Source organism: Carcharodon carcharias, chromosome 34 (assembly GCF_017639515.1).
Source record: "Carcharodon carcharias isolate sCarCar2 chromosome 34, sCarCar2.pri, whole genome shotgun sequence".
Taxonomy (NCBI): domain Eukaryota; kingdom Metazoa; phylum Chordata; class Chondrichthyes; order Lamniformes; family Lamnidae; genus Carcharodon; species Carcharodon carcharias.
Genome location: NC_054500.1, coordinates 12,443,943 through 12,459,222, shown reverse-complemented (window position 1 = coordinate 12,459,222; position 15,280 = coordinate 12,443,943). Strand labels below are relative to the sequence as shown.

General features: G+C 46.8%; 1 protein-coding gene across 2 annotated transcripts in view; it reads right to left on the bottom strand.

Annotated features, from left to right (window-relative positions):
• Positions 1-8,238, bottom strand: part of LOC121272656 (transforming growth factor beta-1 proprotein-like) — a 39,050-nt gene extending 30,812 nt beyond the window's left edge. Inside the window, exon 1 of one of the 2 annotated variants that reach the window (XM_041179358.1) lies at positions 7,199-8,238. In XM_041179358.1, coding sequence (XP_041035292.1) covers positions 7,199-7,535 — 337 coding nt within the window. In that variant the 5' untranslated portion in view covers positions 7,536-8,238. The remainder of the gene's footprint in view (positions 1-7,198) is intronic. The other variant, XM_041179357.1, reaches the window with a different exon arrangement.
• Positions 8,239-15,280: the final 7,042 nt, after the last annotated feature.

Genomic DNA, 15,280 nt, shown 5'->3' with positions numbered 1-15,280 from the left:
TAGAGGTTCAGGTGTTCTCAAGGTTATGGGAGGTGGAGGTTGGTGGCGATTGACCCTTGTCCTCATCAAATTTGTGGTGAGGCCGAAGCCAATGGTTCTAGAATTCCCAATATTTAAATGGAAGAAATTCCTACTTGACCAATACTGAATGTTGGACAAGCAGCAACAAATCATTAGCAGTATAGGGGTTGAGGGACAGAGCTGGTGGTTAGGTGGAGCTCCACGTCATCAGTGTGCATGTGGAAGTTATCATTGTGTCAATTTGGTTTGATAATCACGCCTGTGAAGCACCTTGGGACATTTTACTGCGCTAAGGCCGCTACATAAATTCAAGCTACTGTTGTTGCCACTGTTGCAGTTTCCAGAAATTGATCTCTACTTCCTCTGTAGCAAGAGGCAGGAAGAAGTATTCAGAAAAAAAACAAACGTCCCCAGAACTTGTCACTCATTTACCCGCTGATTCATTGTCCTCTTGCTTTGGACTGACCACAAAACAGAAGCAGAAAATTCCAAGCAAATCTACCGTCCCCCAAGGTTAAAATTTCCTGCTGTTTACTACAACTGCTTTTTTGTGTGTTCCACAGTAGCTGATCTCCTCAGACAGTTTTATAACAATGTTTTCATTAACTGGGTCTTCCTCTTGTACTGTCAAATATCACAACTTCTTTGGGTCAGCTCTCATAATTTTCCAAACTTCAAGAAACACCAAGGTCTGGCCTTGATATTATGATGTACCCCTCCACAATACCCCCACCCCGCAATCTCTAGAGAGTTTTTTTTTAAATTCTTTAAAAAATTCTTTTCAGGGGTTGTGAATGTCGCTGGCTGGGCCACCATTTACTGCTTATCCCTAATTGCCCTTGAGAAGGTGGTGGTGTGCTGCCTTCTTCAACCGCTGCAGTCCACGTGGTGTAGGTACACCCACAGTGCTGTTAGGGAGGGAGTTCCAGGATTTTGGCCCAATCAGGATGGTGAGTGGCTTGGAGGGGAACCTTCAGGTGGTGGTGTTCCCATGTATCTGCAGCCCTTGTCCTTCTAGATGGTAATGGTCGTGGGTTTAGAAGGTGCTGCCGAAGGGGCCTTGGTGAGTTACTGCAGGGCATCTTGTAGATGGTACTCACTGCTGCCACTGTGTGTCGGTGGTGGAGGGAGCGAATGTTTATGGATGTGGTGCCAATCAGACAGGCTGCTTTGCCCGGGATGGTTACAAACTTCTTGAGTGTTGATGGAGCTGCACTCATCCAGGCAAGTGGAGAGTATTCCATCACACTTCTGACTTATGCCTTGTAGATGGTGGACAGGCTTTTTGCGGGGGGGGGGGGAGGGGGCGGATTCAGCAATGGTAATACCATTGAATGTCAAGGGGTGATGGTTGGATTCTCTCTTGTTGGAGATGGTCATTGCCTGGCACTTGTGTGGCGCGAGTGTTACTTGCCATTTATTATCAGATCAATCCAGGGAAGAAGAATTTGAGGAAAAAGAATGTGCACTTTATACAGCGCCTTTCAATCTGTCCCAAAGCGCTTTACATCCAACCAATGAAGTTACTTTGTAGTGGTCAGTGCTGAAATATAGAATGCGTAGCAGCCAATTTGTGCACAGCAAGATCCCACATACAACAACGTGACAGATGTCATGATAATCAGTTTTCGTGATGTTGGTTGAGGAATAAATAATGGCAAGGACACAGGGGAGAATTCTGTTTCTCTTCCTTGAAATAGTGCCCTGGGATATTTTACATTCATCTGAGAGAGCAGATGTGGCCCTGGGTTCAATGTCTCATCCGCAAGCCTGAAACTCCAGGAGTGCAGCACTGAACTGTCAGAATGGATTTTACCTCTGGAGTGGGATTTGAACCCACAATCTTCTGACTCAGCAGTGGCACTGACCAGCTCCCCAACAGAAGGGAGGGGAAGGCGCTCCCGTAGCCATTCACTGGCTCTGAGATTATGGTGGGAAAGAAAATCAGCCTGACTGCCGTCCAGTAACCAGCTCTGGGCAGGCTGCGTGTGTGGATGCTGAGGGCGGACGGGAGCAGACTCAGCTGTGATGCTCTCCACAGTTGAATAACTGGGTGGCCAGTCTAGATTCACATGAAGAATGGCCAAAGAGACTAAGGGACCCTTAAGGGAATCAAAGGGATATGGGAATGGGGCAGAAAAGTAGAGTTGAGGTAGGTCAGCCACAGTCGTACTGAATAGCAGAGCTGGCTTGAGGGGCAATTTGGCCTACTCCTGCTTCATACATCCTCGAGTAGGAAGATACCAGAGAGCCTGATGGAATCGTAACCCAGCAAGAGAGTCCATGCCAGGACAGTGAATGAGGAAATTGGGAGAGGAAAGTTCGCTGATAATTGAGGAACAGTCAGTATTGAGAGTGTGAATTTGAGAGGAGCTCGCAAGAGGGCATGGGCACAATTTCAAGTGGTATCGACTCTTCTCTTTGTAATATTGAACTGTAATCTCATTGTGGGTTATCATTGTTTTGCCAAATCCACCCACAAACATATCCCAGTCACTTCAGATAACATGACTCATTATTTACTTCAAAGCAACACAGGAATTGCAGGACGAGGTCAATCTCGTTGGTCTTCTATCTTCCTGGTAGTCACATGATAAACTGCTCCTTGACTAATCACACCAATTCGCAAATAGTCTATAACTGACCCAGAGGTGAGGCAAGAAAGCCCCCAGCGGTGGACAGCTTTGGAAACCATGGGTGGAATCGTCCGACCCGCTGGGGTTGGGTGTGTTTGGTGGCCGGAGTGGACAATATGGCGAGAAGGCCAAAAAAAAAAAAAAAAATCGGTTTCACAACGTCGAATTAATGGAGAATTAATGTCCTACTGCTTATGGGAGAGAACTAACATAGTCTGTGCTCCCAGGCATAATGGAGAGAGATGTGCGTTTCCAGAGGCTGAGGAGGGAGGGGCTGAGTAAAGGGATAATTTAGCTTCCAGAGGGGAAATGAAGCAAAGAGAAAGGGGAAAGATAAAGGCAGAGGTATGGGAAGTTCTATCAATCACTCCCAGGATTAGATACAGAGTAAATCTCCCTCTACACTGTCCCCAACAAACTCTCCCAGGGCAGGTACAGCACGGGGTTAGATACAGAGTAAATCTCCCTCTACACTGTCCCCAACAGACTCTCCCAGGGCAGGTACAGCACGGGGTTAGATACAGAGTAAATCTCCCTCTACACTGTCCCCATCAAACACTCCCAGGACAGGTACAGCACGGGGTTAGATACAGAGTAAAGCTCCCTCTACACTGTCCCCATCAAACACTCCCAGGACAGGTACAGCACAGGGTTAGATACAGAGTAAATCTCCTTCTACACTGTCCCCATCAAACACTCCCAGGGCAGGTACAGCACGGGGTTAGATACAGAGTAAAGCTCCCTCTACACCATCCCCATCAAATGCTCCCAAGGCAGGTACAGTACAGGTTAAGCTAATCCCACTGTCCCACTCTCTCCCTCTGGCTCTGTACCAACACCAAACTAATGGCAATGCAACCAAATATATAAATGTCAACAAACACACACACACAAATGAACAGTATTGCATATACATATAAACACTATGGCATACACACATAAAACAACTGCTGGTCATGTAAACATATAGAATGAATATTGCATGTGCACACAAACACAAACAAACATATATACACATTAAAGCACACGCACACAGAGATCTATAAATGCCAGTCACGCATGCATACCCACAGAAGCTGCAGTATTCAGCTACAGTTCACTTGGAGCATTTACTGAGTGTTTGGAATGTCATACACCGTGTATACGAATACCTTTCAAAAGATCATCCTGATTGTCCCAGGTTGGTTGAGGTAATGCATGTTAATACATAACACAACATTCTCACCCAAGGCAACTGACACTCCAAGCTCCATTGAAAAGCAGTGGATTGGCAGGTTCCATTTTTTAATGTGTTCAAATCCCTCCATGGCCTCACCCCTGTCCATCTCCGTGACCTCCTCCAGCCCCACAGCCCTCCTCGATCTTTGTGTTCCTCTAACTCTGGACACGTGCTCATCCACAGTTGTCAATGAGCACCACTGATGACCATCCCATTTCCATGCTGGACCCCAAACTCTGGAATTTCCTCACAAAGCCTCTCCATCTCCATGTCCTCCTTTAAAAATGCTCTGTAAACCTGCCTCAAGCTTTCAGGCATCTTCTGCCCTAATACATCCGGACATGGCTTGGTCAGGCGCTATATACACACTTGGGCTCTTGTTATTCCTAATTGGGAATAGCCTCCCTGAATTGCCAAGTTACAGGGCAAGTCAGGAATAGCTCTGCCACCTTTATCTAACCACTCAACCCAGAGCTGCCAAGGGCCATGGAGACAGTCCCTGTCTCACCAACTGAGCATATTAATGCTAAATGAAACCAGAAGTTCCCACGGTCAATTTTTAAACAGATACGACTGGATAAAAGTCAATTTTGCTTCTTAACAATGTGCTCCCCTAATACGCTCTTGCATCCTGTTTCACTCCCCACTGGCCAATAAAATGCAGCAAAGGCCCATCCAAATCAAGCTCTGGCTGTTTTAATTAATACCCAGAGTGTGTGTCTCACTACCAAATAAGGCAGCTAGCATGGGTGCACATAAGGGGAAGCCAAACACATGAGGGGGTGAGAAAGGAAGAGCACATGCTGATAGGTGAGATGAGGAGGAGGTGGGAGGAGGCTGCTGAGGAGCATAAATACCAGAATGGGCCAGATGGGCTGAACGGCCCATTTCCCTGCTGTCATATAACCATTCGTAAGTAGTTTCCTTTCTCTCACCAGTTACTGGAGAGGTAAAACAGCCTCAGTCCAAAAGCAGTGTCAATCTAGGACATGCCCAGGTGCCGTTTCGACCAATGTACTATTTGGAGGGTTGTGTTGCTCCCTGAGCAGTAGGGAGGAGGTTCATCTAGTGGAGAACGAATTTACTATGTTAAAGGTGCTATATAAATGCAAGCTGGCTGCTGTAGCTACTTGCATTTATATAGCGCCTTTCAGGACCACAGGACATCCCAAAGAACTTTATGGCCAATCAAGGGCTTTTGGGCTCTGAAGAAGTCATACGGATTTGAAACGTTAACCCTGTAGAAACAGATGCTGTCAGACCTACTGAGTTTTTCCAGCGCTTTCTGTTTTGGTTAAAGGCTTTTGAAGTACAGTCGGTGTTTTAATGCAGGAAATGTTGCAGCCAATTGCGCACAGCAAGCTTCCACAAACAGCAACGTGATAATGACCAGATCACCTCTTCTTTTTTGTGATGTTGTTTGTGGGACGAACATGGACCAGTGCTCCAGGGAGAACTCCCCTGCTCTCCATTGAGTGTCCTGGGATTTTTCCCCCCTGTCTGGGCCTTGGTTTAACATCTCATTCAGAAGATGACATCTCTGACAGTGTCGGCCTTCATTTTCACACTCAAGTCCTGGTGTGGGTTGCGAACCCACAAGCTTCTTGGCTCAGAGGTGGGAGAGCCACCGACGGAGCCACAGCTGACACTTGATATCTGGCACTGACGTTTTGGGCAAATACACAAATTGTTCGAGAATCCCTGTGGACTCTAGGAATGATGTTGGGAGGTGGAACTGACAGCTGAACACTCACATCAGGAACTGCAGGTGCATGGCTCAGAAATACTGATATTGCAGATCCCTAGGGAACACAGGGTTGCCAACTGTGATTAAATGTATCCCTGGAGGTTTCATCACATGACTTGCCCCCACGCTCCAGCCATTAGTCGGCCAACACGTCCATCCTTGTGACGTATGGCCTTCCTACACCAATTGGAAAGCAAGAAGACCCAATTGGATGACGCTTGACTGTCAGCCAAACAACCTTTTTTGCCCCCCCCCTCCAATTTTCAGTATTTTTGTATCTGATAAAGAGAAATATTCAAAGAAATCTTTTAAAAAAAAAAACTCTTTTAATGCCCCGATGATTTTTCTCCAGGGTGGCACACAGCAGCATCCTGGAGATTGATACTCAATTCCTGGAGACTCCAGGCCAATCCTGGAGGGTTGGCAACCCTAGCCAGCAGTGCAGACCCTTGAAAGAAAGCAGCCAGGCAAATTTTGACTTTGGTTCGCCTTTTTGCAAGTGGTGGATGGATGTTTTCAAACTATTTTAAGCCCTGAGCTCAAACAGGTATTGATCCCTGCCGCTCAAGAGCTGGAATCCTGCTGATTCCACCAGAATTTGGTTTAATTGCAAAAGGGATTTCTATTATCCTAACGGAGCACATTCCACTATTCCCTCGGTTTCTGTCTCACAAGCACAATCCAGAGGCCTCGGTCAGCAGTGTAGCCCAGGCAAAGTTATGGAGCCTGGGTCACACAAGGACAATCTTGAGATATCATCAAACACATGCATCTTCCAACCTTTGGATAAGATCAGTGTAAGCATTAGATGCTCCTTTCCTGAGATTTAAGGCAAGACTGAGCCCCTGTCAGTAAAGTCTAGGGCCTGTGTGTGTGTGGGGTGGAGGGGGGAAGGTTAGCTGATTTCAGTTGGGGGGAGAAGCAGAATCCAAAGCCGAACTAGAGAGGGTGGGGGGCCGGTGTGGGGGATTGGGTTGTCTCTGCTCCTCTTACAAAATCCCTGGGCTGCTGCTGCTGCTGCTGCTGCAAAGGAGATGGAGATTTGGGGCCGAGGAGCACAGAAACGGGCAGGGCTGCGATGCCTCCTGCAGTCGAATAGCCGAGGGTCAATCTGCGCCCCGGCTGGTGGGAGGGCCAGATGGCCTCTCGCCTCGAAGTGTGGGGTGAGCACAGCAACCCTGTGGCACCTTCAGATCTTATACAAGTCTTAACCTTGATCATTCCAGGGTCTCTCCCGCACTGAGCGCAACTTCCAACACAGAACAACAAATCTGATTTTTCTTTTTTTTTTAAAACAAAAACACGAAAACACCCAGAAAATTCTGGAAATACTCAAAAGGTCAGGCAGCTTCTGTGGAGAGGGAGAGACACACACACAGAAAGAGAAACAGATAAATGTTTCAGATCGATGACTCCACAGATTGTGTGAGGAGTTCCAGCATTTTCGGATTTAATGCTGCACTTATTAAATTTGAATTTAAGAGGGGGGGATGGGGGCTAACGTGGATTGTGAGGGTGTTGGCGTTGAGAGGGTGAGTACCGCGTTAAATCAAAAGGACCGTAAACATCACTTACCCTGGTCTCTGTTTCCTGTGTTGTCCTCTAAAATGTCAAAGCGGTGGATCTCCTTGGCGTAATAATCCTCCACGGTCTCAGTGACTACCTGCTGCTGCTCCTTGAGCAGCAGTTCCTTGGTACTGTTGTAGAGAACCATGACATCGTTGGTGACTGCCACCTGCTCGGCCTTGGGGGGGCTGGACAGTTTGAGCTTGCTGAGGATCTGGCCCCTGATGGCCTCGATCCGCTTCTTCCGGATCTGGTCCATGTCGATGGTCTTGCAAGTGGAGAGGGACAGGGTGACGGGGAGAATGTCCCACAGGAAAAGCAGGTTGAGGAGAACACGGAGCTGCATCCTTCCCTGGCCCTCACTCGTCAACGTCACCACAGAAACTGATAAACTTGCTATTATTTTCTCTTTTTCTCCCCCTCCCCAAAAAAAAACTTGTCGTTTGCACACGATTTATCAATTACATTTATAACGACAGGTCAGGAAAGATGACTTGACAACAGCACCCAGCAAAGGCAAGTCCAAATCCGAGCGGCAAACCAGATCTTTAACAATTATTTTTAAATTAGATTCAGCAGGCTTCAAACTCATGCTTAAATTGAGACATGACTAGAATCGATACCTTTCTTCAAGCAAGTCAGGAAAGTGCAAATTTGTTGATCTTGTGTGTTGTTTTTGATCTCGTCTGACACAAATGCAACAAAAAGTTCAGTGAAACTCTTTTCTCTTTCCCTCTCTCTCTCGCTACCCTCCTTGAAAGTTGCCGCGGCGTTTGAGACCGACTCGGTAAATACTCCAGGGAGATCACAGGCTGGTGCCGGAGAGTCGAAGCTGTTGTGGGCGAGAAGTTGAGAATTTATAAGGCACACACTCCTCCCAGGAAGTGGGTGTGGTGTAACAGCTGTGGGTAACATAGTGCGCCTCTATTCCAGCATGTCTGTAAATCATTTCCTTCATGTTACAGAGGCAACAAGATAGGGTTTTTTTTCTCTAACAATTAATGCAATCTCCTGGAACCCTTTTCTAAAAAGACTAACCTGCAAATTCTGACGAAAGGTCATCGATCTGGAAAGTTAACTTTCCTTCCTTTCTCCACCAGCCCTCCCTCCCTCCCTCTCTCTCCACGGATGCTTGCCTGACCTTCTTAGTATTTTCTGTTCCTTGGCGGAGGTGTTTCTCCCATCCAGGTTCCCTCCAAGCTCTGCAGACTTGCTCAGTGTCAAGGCTGCTGCTAAATCTGGGGGTGGGCCAGGGGCTTAATGCCGACAGTCAGTTTGTGCACATCTGAAGCAATGGGAGGAAGCGGCTCTCGGCACTGCTGAGCCCAGCAGAGTCTCTCTCTCTCTCTCTCCCCATACACAAACACACACACACAAATGACTGCATTTCCTCCGCCTTTTAGCAACTTCAACTGACTGCCCCCATTGCAACATTTTGGCCGGTTAGTGAAAACTCAGCATTTTTGCTAGTCTTTCTCGCAACCTCAGGACATCTCGAGTGTAGCCACTGTTGCAGGAAACGCAGCAGCCAGTTTGCGCACAGCAAGCTCCCATTAAGAGCAACCATACAGAGCAGACCGTCTGTTTCAGCAGTTGGTTGAGGGAGAAATACTGGCCAGGGCACCCGGGGGGAACTCGCTGCTCTTCTTTTCCAAATAGTGCCCATAATTTACATCCAGCCAAGGGGGTAGTCAGAGCCTCAGTGTAATGTCTCACCTGAAAAACGGCACACCTGGCAGTGCAGCAGCTTTCATTCGCTCTCTTTTGAAATTGTGGGTTCAAGCCCTGCTCCGGTGACAGAAGCCCAACATCTCAGCCAGCACACCCCTCTGCGGTACGCACAGAGTGCAGCACTGTTGGAGCTGCTGTCCTTTGGGTGAGATATTAAAGCAAGGTTTCTTCCTGCCTGCTCAGGAGGATGATAATGATCCCATGGCAGTGCTGGAAGAGTAGGGGAGGTGTTAATTTTTAGTTTTGGATTGTGTGCAGGGATATTACTCGACCCTTGCTGTACCTGCCCTGGGAATGTTTGGTGCGGACAGTGTAGAGGGAGCTTTACTCTGTATCTAACCCCGTGCTGTACCTGTCCTGGGAGTGTTTGATGGGGAGAGTGTAGAGGGAGCTTTACTCTGTATCTAACCCCGTGCTGTACCTGTCCTGGGAGTGTTTGATGTGGACAATGTAGAAGGAGCTTTACTCTGTATCTAACCCCGTGCTGTACCTGTCCTGGAGTGTTTGATGGGGACAGTGTAGAGGGAGCTTTACTCTGTATCTAACCCTGTGCTATAACTGTCCTGGGAGTGTTTGATGGGGAGAGTGTAGAGGGAGCTTTACTCTGTATCTAACCCCGTGCTGTACCAGTTCTGACAGTGTTTGATGGGGACAGTGTAGAGGGAGCTTTCCTCTGTATCTAACCCCTGCTGTACCTGCCCTGGGAGCTGGTACTTGTGAATGAGCCTGCCCTTATCCACAATGGCTTCACAGAAAGGAAACCAGGACTGGGCTTGCATTAGCAGACAACCACCAGTCCACTTGCATCCAAAGTGGAAATCACCACCCATAGCAGGTGGCTTGGCCGGCATTCATCCCTCAAACAATATTGGAATAAATACAGTCACTCCCAAACTAATGCGCATTGTGGGACCTGCCTGTAGACAAAATGGCCAACAGCCCACCCACACCAGAATGCTGCGAAGGATGGAATTGTGTGTGACGTGTGTAGATGCCATGGTTCAGATGTTCCTGCTCCTTATTTCTCCCAGTTCTTCTTGTTGTCCTGAATTTCCCAGGATAATTGTTATAATGAGGAGCTGATAATCCAACTCAGAGTTTCACTAGTAATTGTGAACAGACACAATAACATATTCAGAAGCAAAGAGTACCTCCCAGTTAATGTTACCTAATTGTTATGAAACTCCTGACTCCACTCCTCACTTAATTAGGGGCTTTCCAACATCACACATTAGATTATTACAGACTATCTCTGCCACTTTCAACTCAGCTCCTGTTTGTCTGCTGCCGGTTTCACACATGAATTAAATCAAACTAGCAATCTTTTTTGAATCAAATTTACTCAGCAAAATTAAGGGATGGCATATTTGGAAAGCTTTTTGGTGTTGGACATCCAGTTAAACACTCCCAGGGCAGGTACAGCATGGGGTTAGATACAGAGTAAAGCTCTCTCTACACCGTCCCATCAAACAGAGCAAGTAAAACAAAGTTGGGACAAGTGTGTTAGAACACTAGATCTACTCTGCTCTGCTCCTCTTGCTTTTGACAGGAGACAGAGTGGCTTTCACGGCAGAACACTGAGTAAACTGTTTAACCTACTCCATCTTCAATCCAGAACCAAAGCCATTCCAACTTGTCACTGAGCTCCAATAACATGTGCCCACTCACTCAGAAACTGAGCTCCAGATCATTGTCAACCTCTTCTCTGAACTATGTAAGAAAATGGGCCTTTCACTAAACACCCGAAAAGCTAAGGTCCTCTTCCAACCAGCTCCTACAGCACAGCATCTCCCCCTGCCGATTAAGATCAATGGTGGGATACTAGGAGTGTGGACCATTTTCCATATCTTGGGAGCCTCCTCTTGACAAAGGCAGACATAGATGACAAAATTAATCATCGCCCCCAATGTGCCAGCTCAGCCTCAGCCAACTGAGGAAGAGAGTATTTGAGGACAAGGATCTCCTACCTGAGACTAAGGTCACAGTTTAGTGGGCAGTGGTGATCCCTGTACTCCTAAATGCTTCAGAGACTTGGACAACCTACAGCAGGCACCTCAAAGCACTGTAGTACCACCACCAGCGGGACCGTCACAAGATCCTCCAAATACAGTGACAAGAAAGGCAGTCCAACAGCAGTGTCCTCTCTCAAGCGGTGCTAATCATTCAAAACCAGCTCCGCCAGGTGGGACGTGTCGTTCGTATGCCTGACACCAGATCCCCGAAGCAACTGCTCCATTTGGAACTTGTTCGTGACAGGAGACTCCCAGGAGGAGAGCGGAAATGCTTTATGGGATGTCCTCAAAGCATCCCTGAAGAGGTCAAACATCCCCACTGAATCAAGGGAATCCAAAATAGAGAAGGTTACTTCAGGAAGAGCACAGAGAAACTTCATCGGGAACACAGAGAGTTGAAGTTGAGATGTAGGAGAGAGCACTCAAGCCTCCAAGCAGCTCATCTACCCAACCCTTCAAGCACCACCTGCCTTGCATGTGGCTGAATCTCCAGATCACTCATTGGAGTCTCGAATCGGAGTGGAAGCAGGTCATCCTCGATCCCAAGGGCATGCACCAATCTGTCACCCATCTGTACTTCCACCCTATAAAACACAAGGCAGCTCAATGTAGGTAATAATGCCCCTGCTATGTGGTGAATTCAATAAATGGATTAATGGTACAATCCTTACAGATGCAGTCTGTGGACTATGGTTTGTCTGTGTTGAACAGGACCACTATTTCTTCTCAATTTTAAATTTCATGTGTGCAATAAGACTGAGTGTTCCAGCATTGACTGTGTGCCAGACTGAGTGTCCCAGCTGTAAGTACAACACACACGCACAGTCAGTGCTACGACACTCAGTCCTGTTCCGCACACACAGGGTCCCTAACCTTGCGCTGTACCTGCCCTGGGAGTATTTGATGGGGACAGTGTAGAGGGAGTTTTACTCTGTATCTAACCCCGTGTTGTACCTGTCCTGGGAGTGTTTGATGGGAACAGTGCAGAGAGAGCTTTACTCTGTATGTAACCCCGTGCTGTACCTGTCCTGGGAGTGTTTGATGGGGACAGTGTAGAGGGAGCTTTACTCTGTATTTAACCCCGCGCTGTACCTGCCCTGGGAGTGTTTGAATGGGACAGTGTAGAGGGAGCTTTACTCTGTATCTAACCCTGCGCTGTACCTGTCCTGGGAGTGTTTGATGGGGAGAGTGTAGAGGGAGCTTTACTCTGTATCTAACCCCGTGCTGTACCTACCCTGGGAGAGTTTGATGGGGACAGTGTAGAGAGAGCTTTACTCTGTATCTAACCCCGTGCTGTACCTGTCCTGGGGGTGTTTGATGGGGACAACTTAGAGAGAGATTTACTCTGTATCTAACCCCGTGCTGTACCTGCCCTGGGAGTGTTTGATGGAGACAATGTAGATAGAGCTTTACTCTGTATCTAACCCCGTGCTGTACCTGCCCCGGGAATGTTTGATGGGGACAGTGTAGAGAGAGCTTTACTCTGCGGCCAGGATTTTCCGGCCCCATGGTGGGCGGACTGAGTGTCCCAACTGTGTGTAGAACAGCACTGACAGAGTGTGTAACAGGACTGAGTGCCCCAGCTCTGTGTATAACAGCACTGACTGAGAGTGTGTAACAGGACTGACTGAATTATAGGATTGTCAATGTGAAGTGCGTTGTGACTGGGTAGAAGGATGTTGTGGTATTTAACTTGAGCTTCAGTCATAAAACCTATTTCACAAAGACTGATCTGCATTCTCGGTGGTTCACACCATCCCTCCTGCTCAGACAAGCAAGCCGCTTGTAACATGCTGCCAGTCCAGTACTGTTCTACTATCAGTTCATTACACAAATACATTCCCAGTCTCTTTCAGTAAACTGAAAAGTGAACTTTGAAACATCAGGATAAACTTCTTTACTTCAAAACTATAAAATATGCCAAATGCAAACAAGTAGAAGAGGGAAAAAGATTGGGAGTTGTTGATGTGTAAGTACTATAGGTTCCAATGGGAGATTTAATGTACAAGAGGGATGGGCTTGTTTGGCAAGTTAGTGTACAGGAGGGATTGGCTGAGGTGGTTCAGTGGCCTACAGTACATGGTTTCATGGTTCCTTTTCTGTGGTTAACTGATTTGCTGCTGATAAATATGATTAATGTCCATCCATGGTCTACTTTGGAAACCTTGCATCAACATATAACACTCCCAGGACAAGTACAGCACAGGGTTAGATACAGAGTAAAGCTCCCTCTACAGCATCCCCATCAAACACTCCCAGGACAGGTACAGCACAGGGTTAGATACCGAGTAAATCTCCCTCTACACCGTCCCCATCAAACACTCCCAGGACAGGTACAGCACGGGGTTAGGTACAGAGTAAAGCTCCCTCTACACTGTCCCCTTCAAACACTCCCAGGACAGGTACAGCACAGGGTTAGATACAGAGCAAAGCTCCCTCTTCACCATCCCCATCAAACACTCCCAGGGCAGGTAAGCACAGGGTTAGGGACCCTGTTCCAGGAAACTTGGCAACCTCAGAAGAGCATCTTATGAGCGCAAGTGAAACATTCATCCATCTCTTTAATTTACTATCGCTTCAAGTTCAAGTGCCATTTTAGAGGCACATAGATGGAAACAGGCACAATTTAATTTTGTTGTGGCTAACACCAACTATGGGGCGAGTGGCAAATGCACCAGACTCTGCAGAGACCTGAGAGTTATCAGCAATAAGAGCCTTTTGCTTATCAGTATGCACAGGACTGGAATATATCCACTGATTGAAAAAATCCGTAGTCTTGGAAAACACAATCCAGAGATACCAGGACAGCCTACAAACCTCTTTCCTCGGTTTATTTTCCAAACCACATTAACAAATATCACATCGTTTTCCCTAGAAACAAGCACTCATTTTTCTTTCTAATCCCCCAACAATTTAGAACATAGTCAGCATCATTTCAAGCCTTTATAAACTGTGGTTTGGAATTGATGTTCGACTTCTTGCACTGCCGTATGGAGAAATTTGACTCAACAAGCATCGACCATTACCCACAAAATTACTAAAGCGCAGCCAGTTCTGGGATGGCTCCTCTTAAGCTACAAATTTTTTTTTCCCATATTACTAACAGAACAGCCCCAACATTGCTCAGTGTGAGTCACAGGATATGCTGCTACCTATGTAACAAATGGAAGTGTTATCAAGTATACAGGGAGTGTCACAGGAGATAGTTATGCCAGTGACATGTAAGTGTGACACTATACAGGACATGCCCACTATACACAATTTAAAAAAAAATTATTATAAATTGCTAGAGAAACTCAAGTCACGTGGTAAGATTAATCGTGCAAGGCAGCACCAAGGTTAACAAATGAGCAAAAGACAAAGTGGTTAAAAAAACTTGCACTTATATGCCATTAATAGAGAAAAATGTCCCAAAGCACTTAACAGGAGCTTAACCAGGCACGCTGACATCAAGCTAAAGGAGGAGATATTAGGATGAGTGACCATAAGCTTTGTCAAAGAAATGGGTTTTAAGGGGCATTTTAAATATGGAAAGTGAGGCGGAGATATTTAAAGAGGTATGGGACAAAACTTGGGTTTGAAAAGCCTGGAGATTTCAAAGGGAAAGAGGTCCATCGTTTTAAGTTAGAGATGAACGAGTTTGAGGAGGAGACGGTGCGACAAACCTCGAGTTCAACACTGGATGGAAGGAGGAGCATCGACCTGTAGGATAAAATAAGTGTAGGATGCAGGAATAGAGGGAGATGGCCGGTATAATTATAAACATTCTCTGTAAATAATCAGAATGCCAGTAGCTAAAACTGTAAACACTCCAGGGCATAACAGAGTTCTGCACGCACTGACCCGCCATCCATTTTGAGATTTTCCTCCGTGTGATCATGATGTTCCTAGATGTTTTAGCTGATATGACTGCTGGCATCGGAAGGAGAATTGCAGCACACGCAGCTCTTCTGCTCAACCTGTGCACCACCTGCAGCTTGTGCTGGTAAAAGTGATCAGTGCTGGGAATCAAATGCAAGAACACAAGAGGTAGGAGCAGGAATACACCATACAGCCCTAGGATCCTGCTCCTCCATTCAATAAGATAAGGGCTGATCTTGAGCTTCAACTCCACTCTCCCATCCGCTCCCCATATCTTTCGATTCCCTGAGACCAAAAATCTATCTACCCCAGCCTTAAAATGTATTCAGTGATGGGGCATCCATAACCCCCTGCAATAGAGTTTCAAAGATTCATAACCCTCTGAGTGAAGACATTTCTCCTCAGCGCAGTCTTAAATGATCGCCGCCGGATCTTGAGACTGTACCCCCATACTTTAGATTCCCCAGGCAGCAGAAACAGCTCTCAA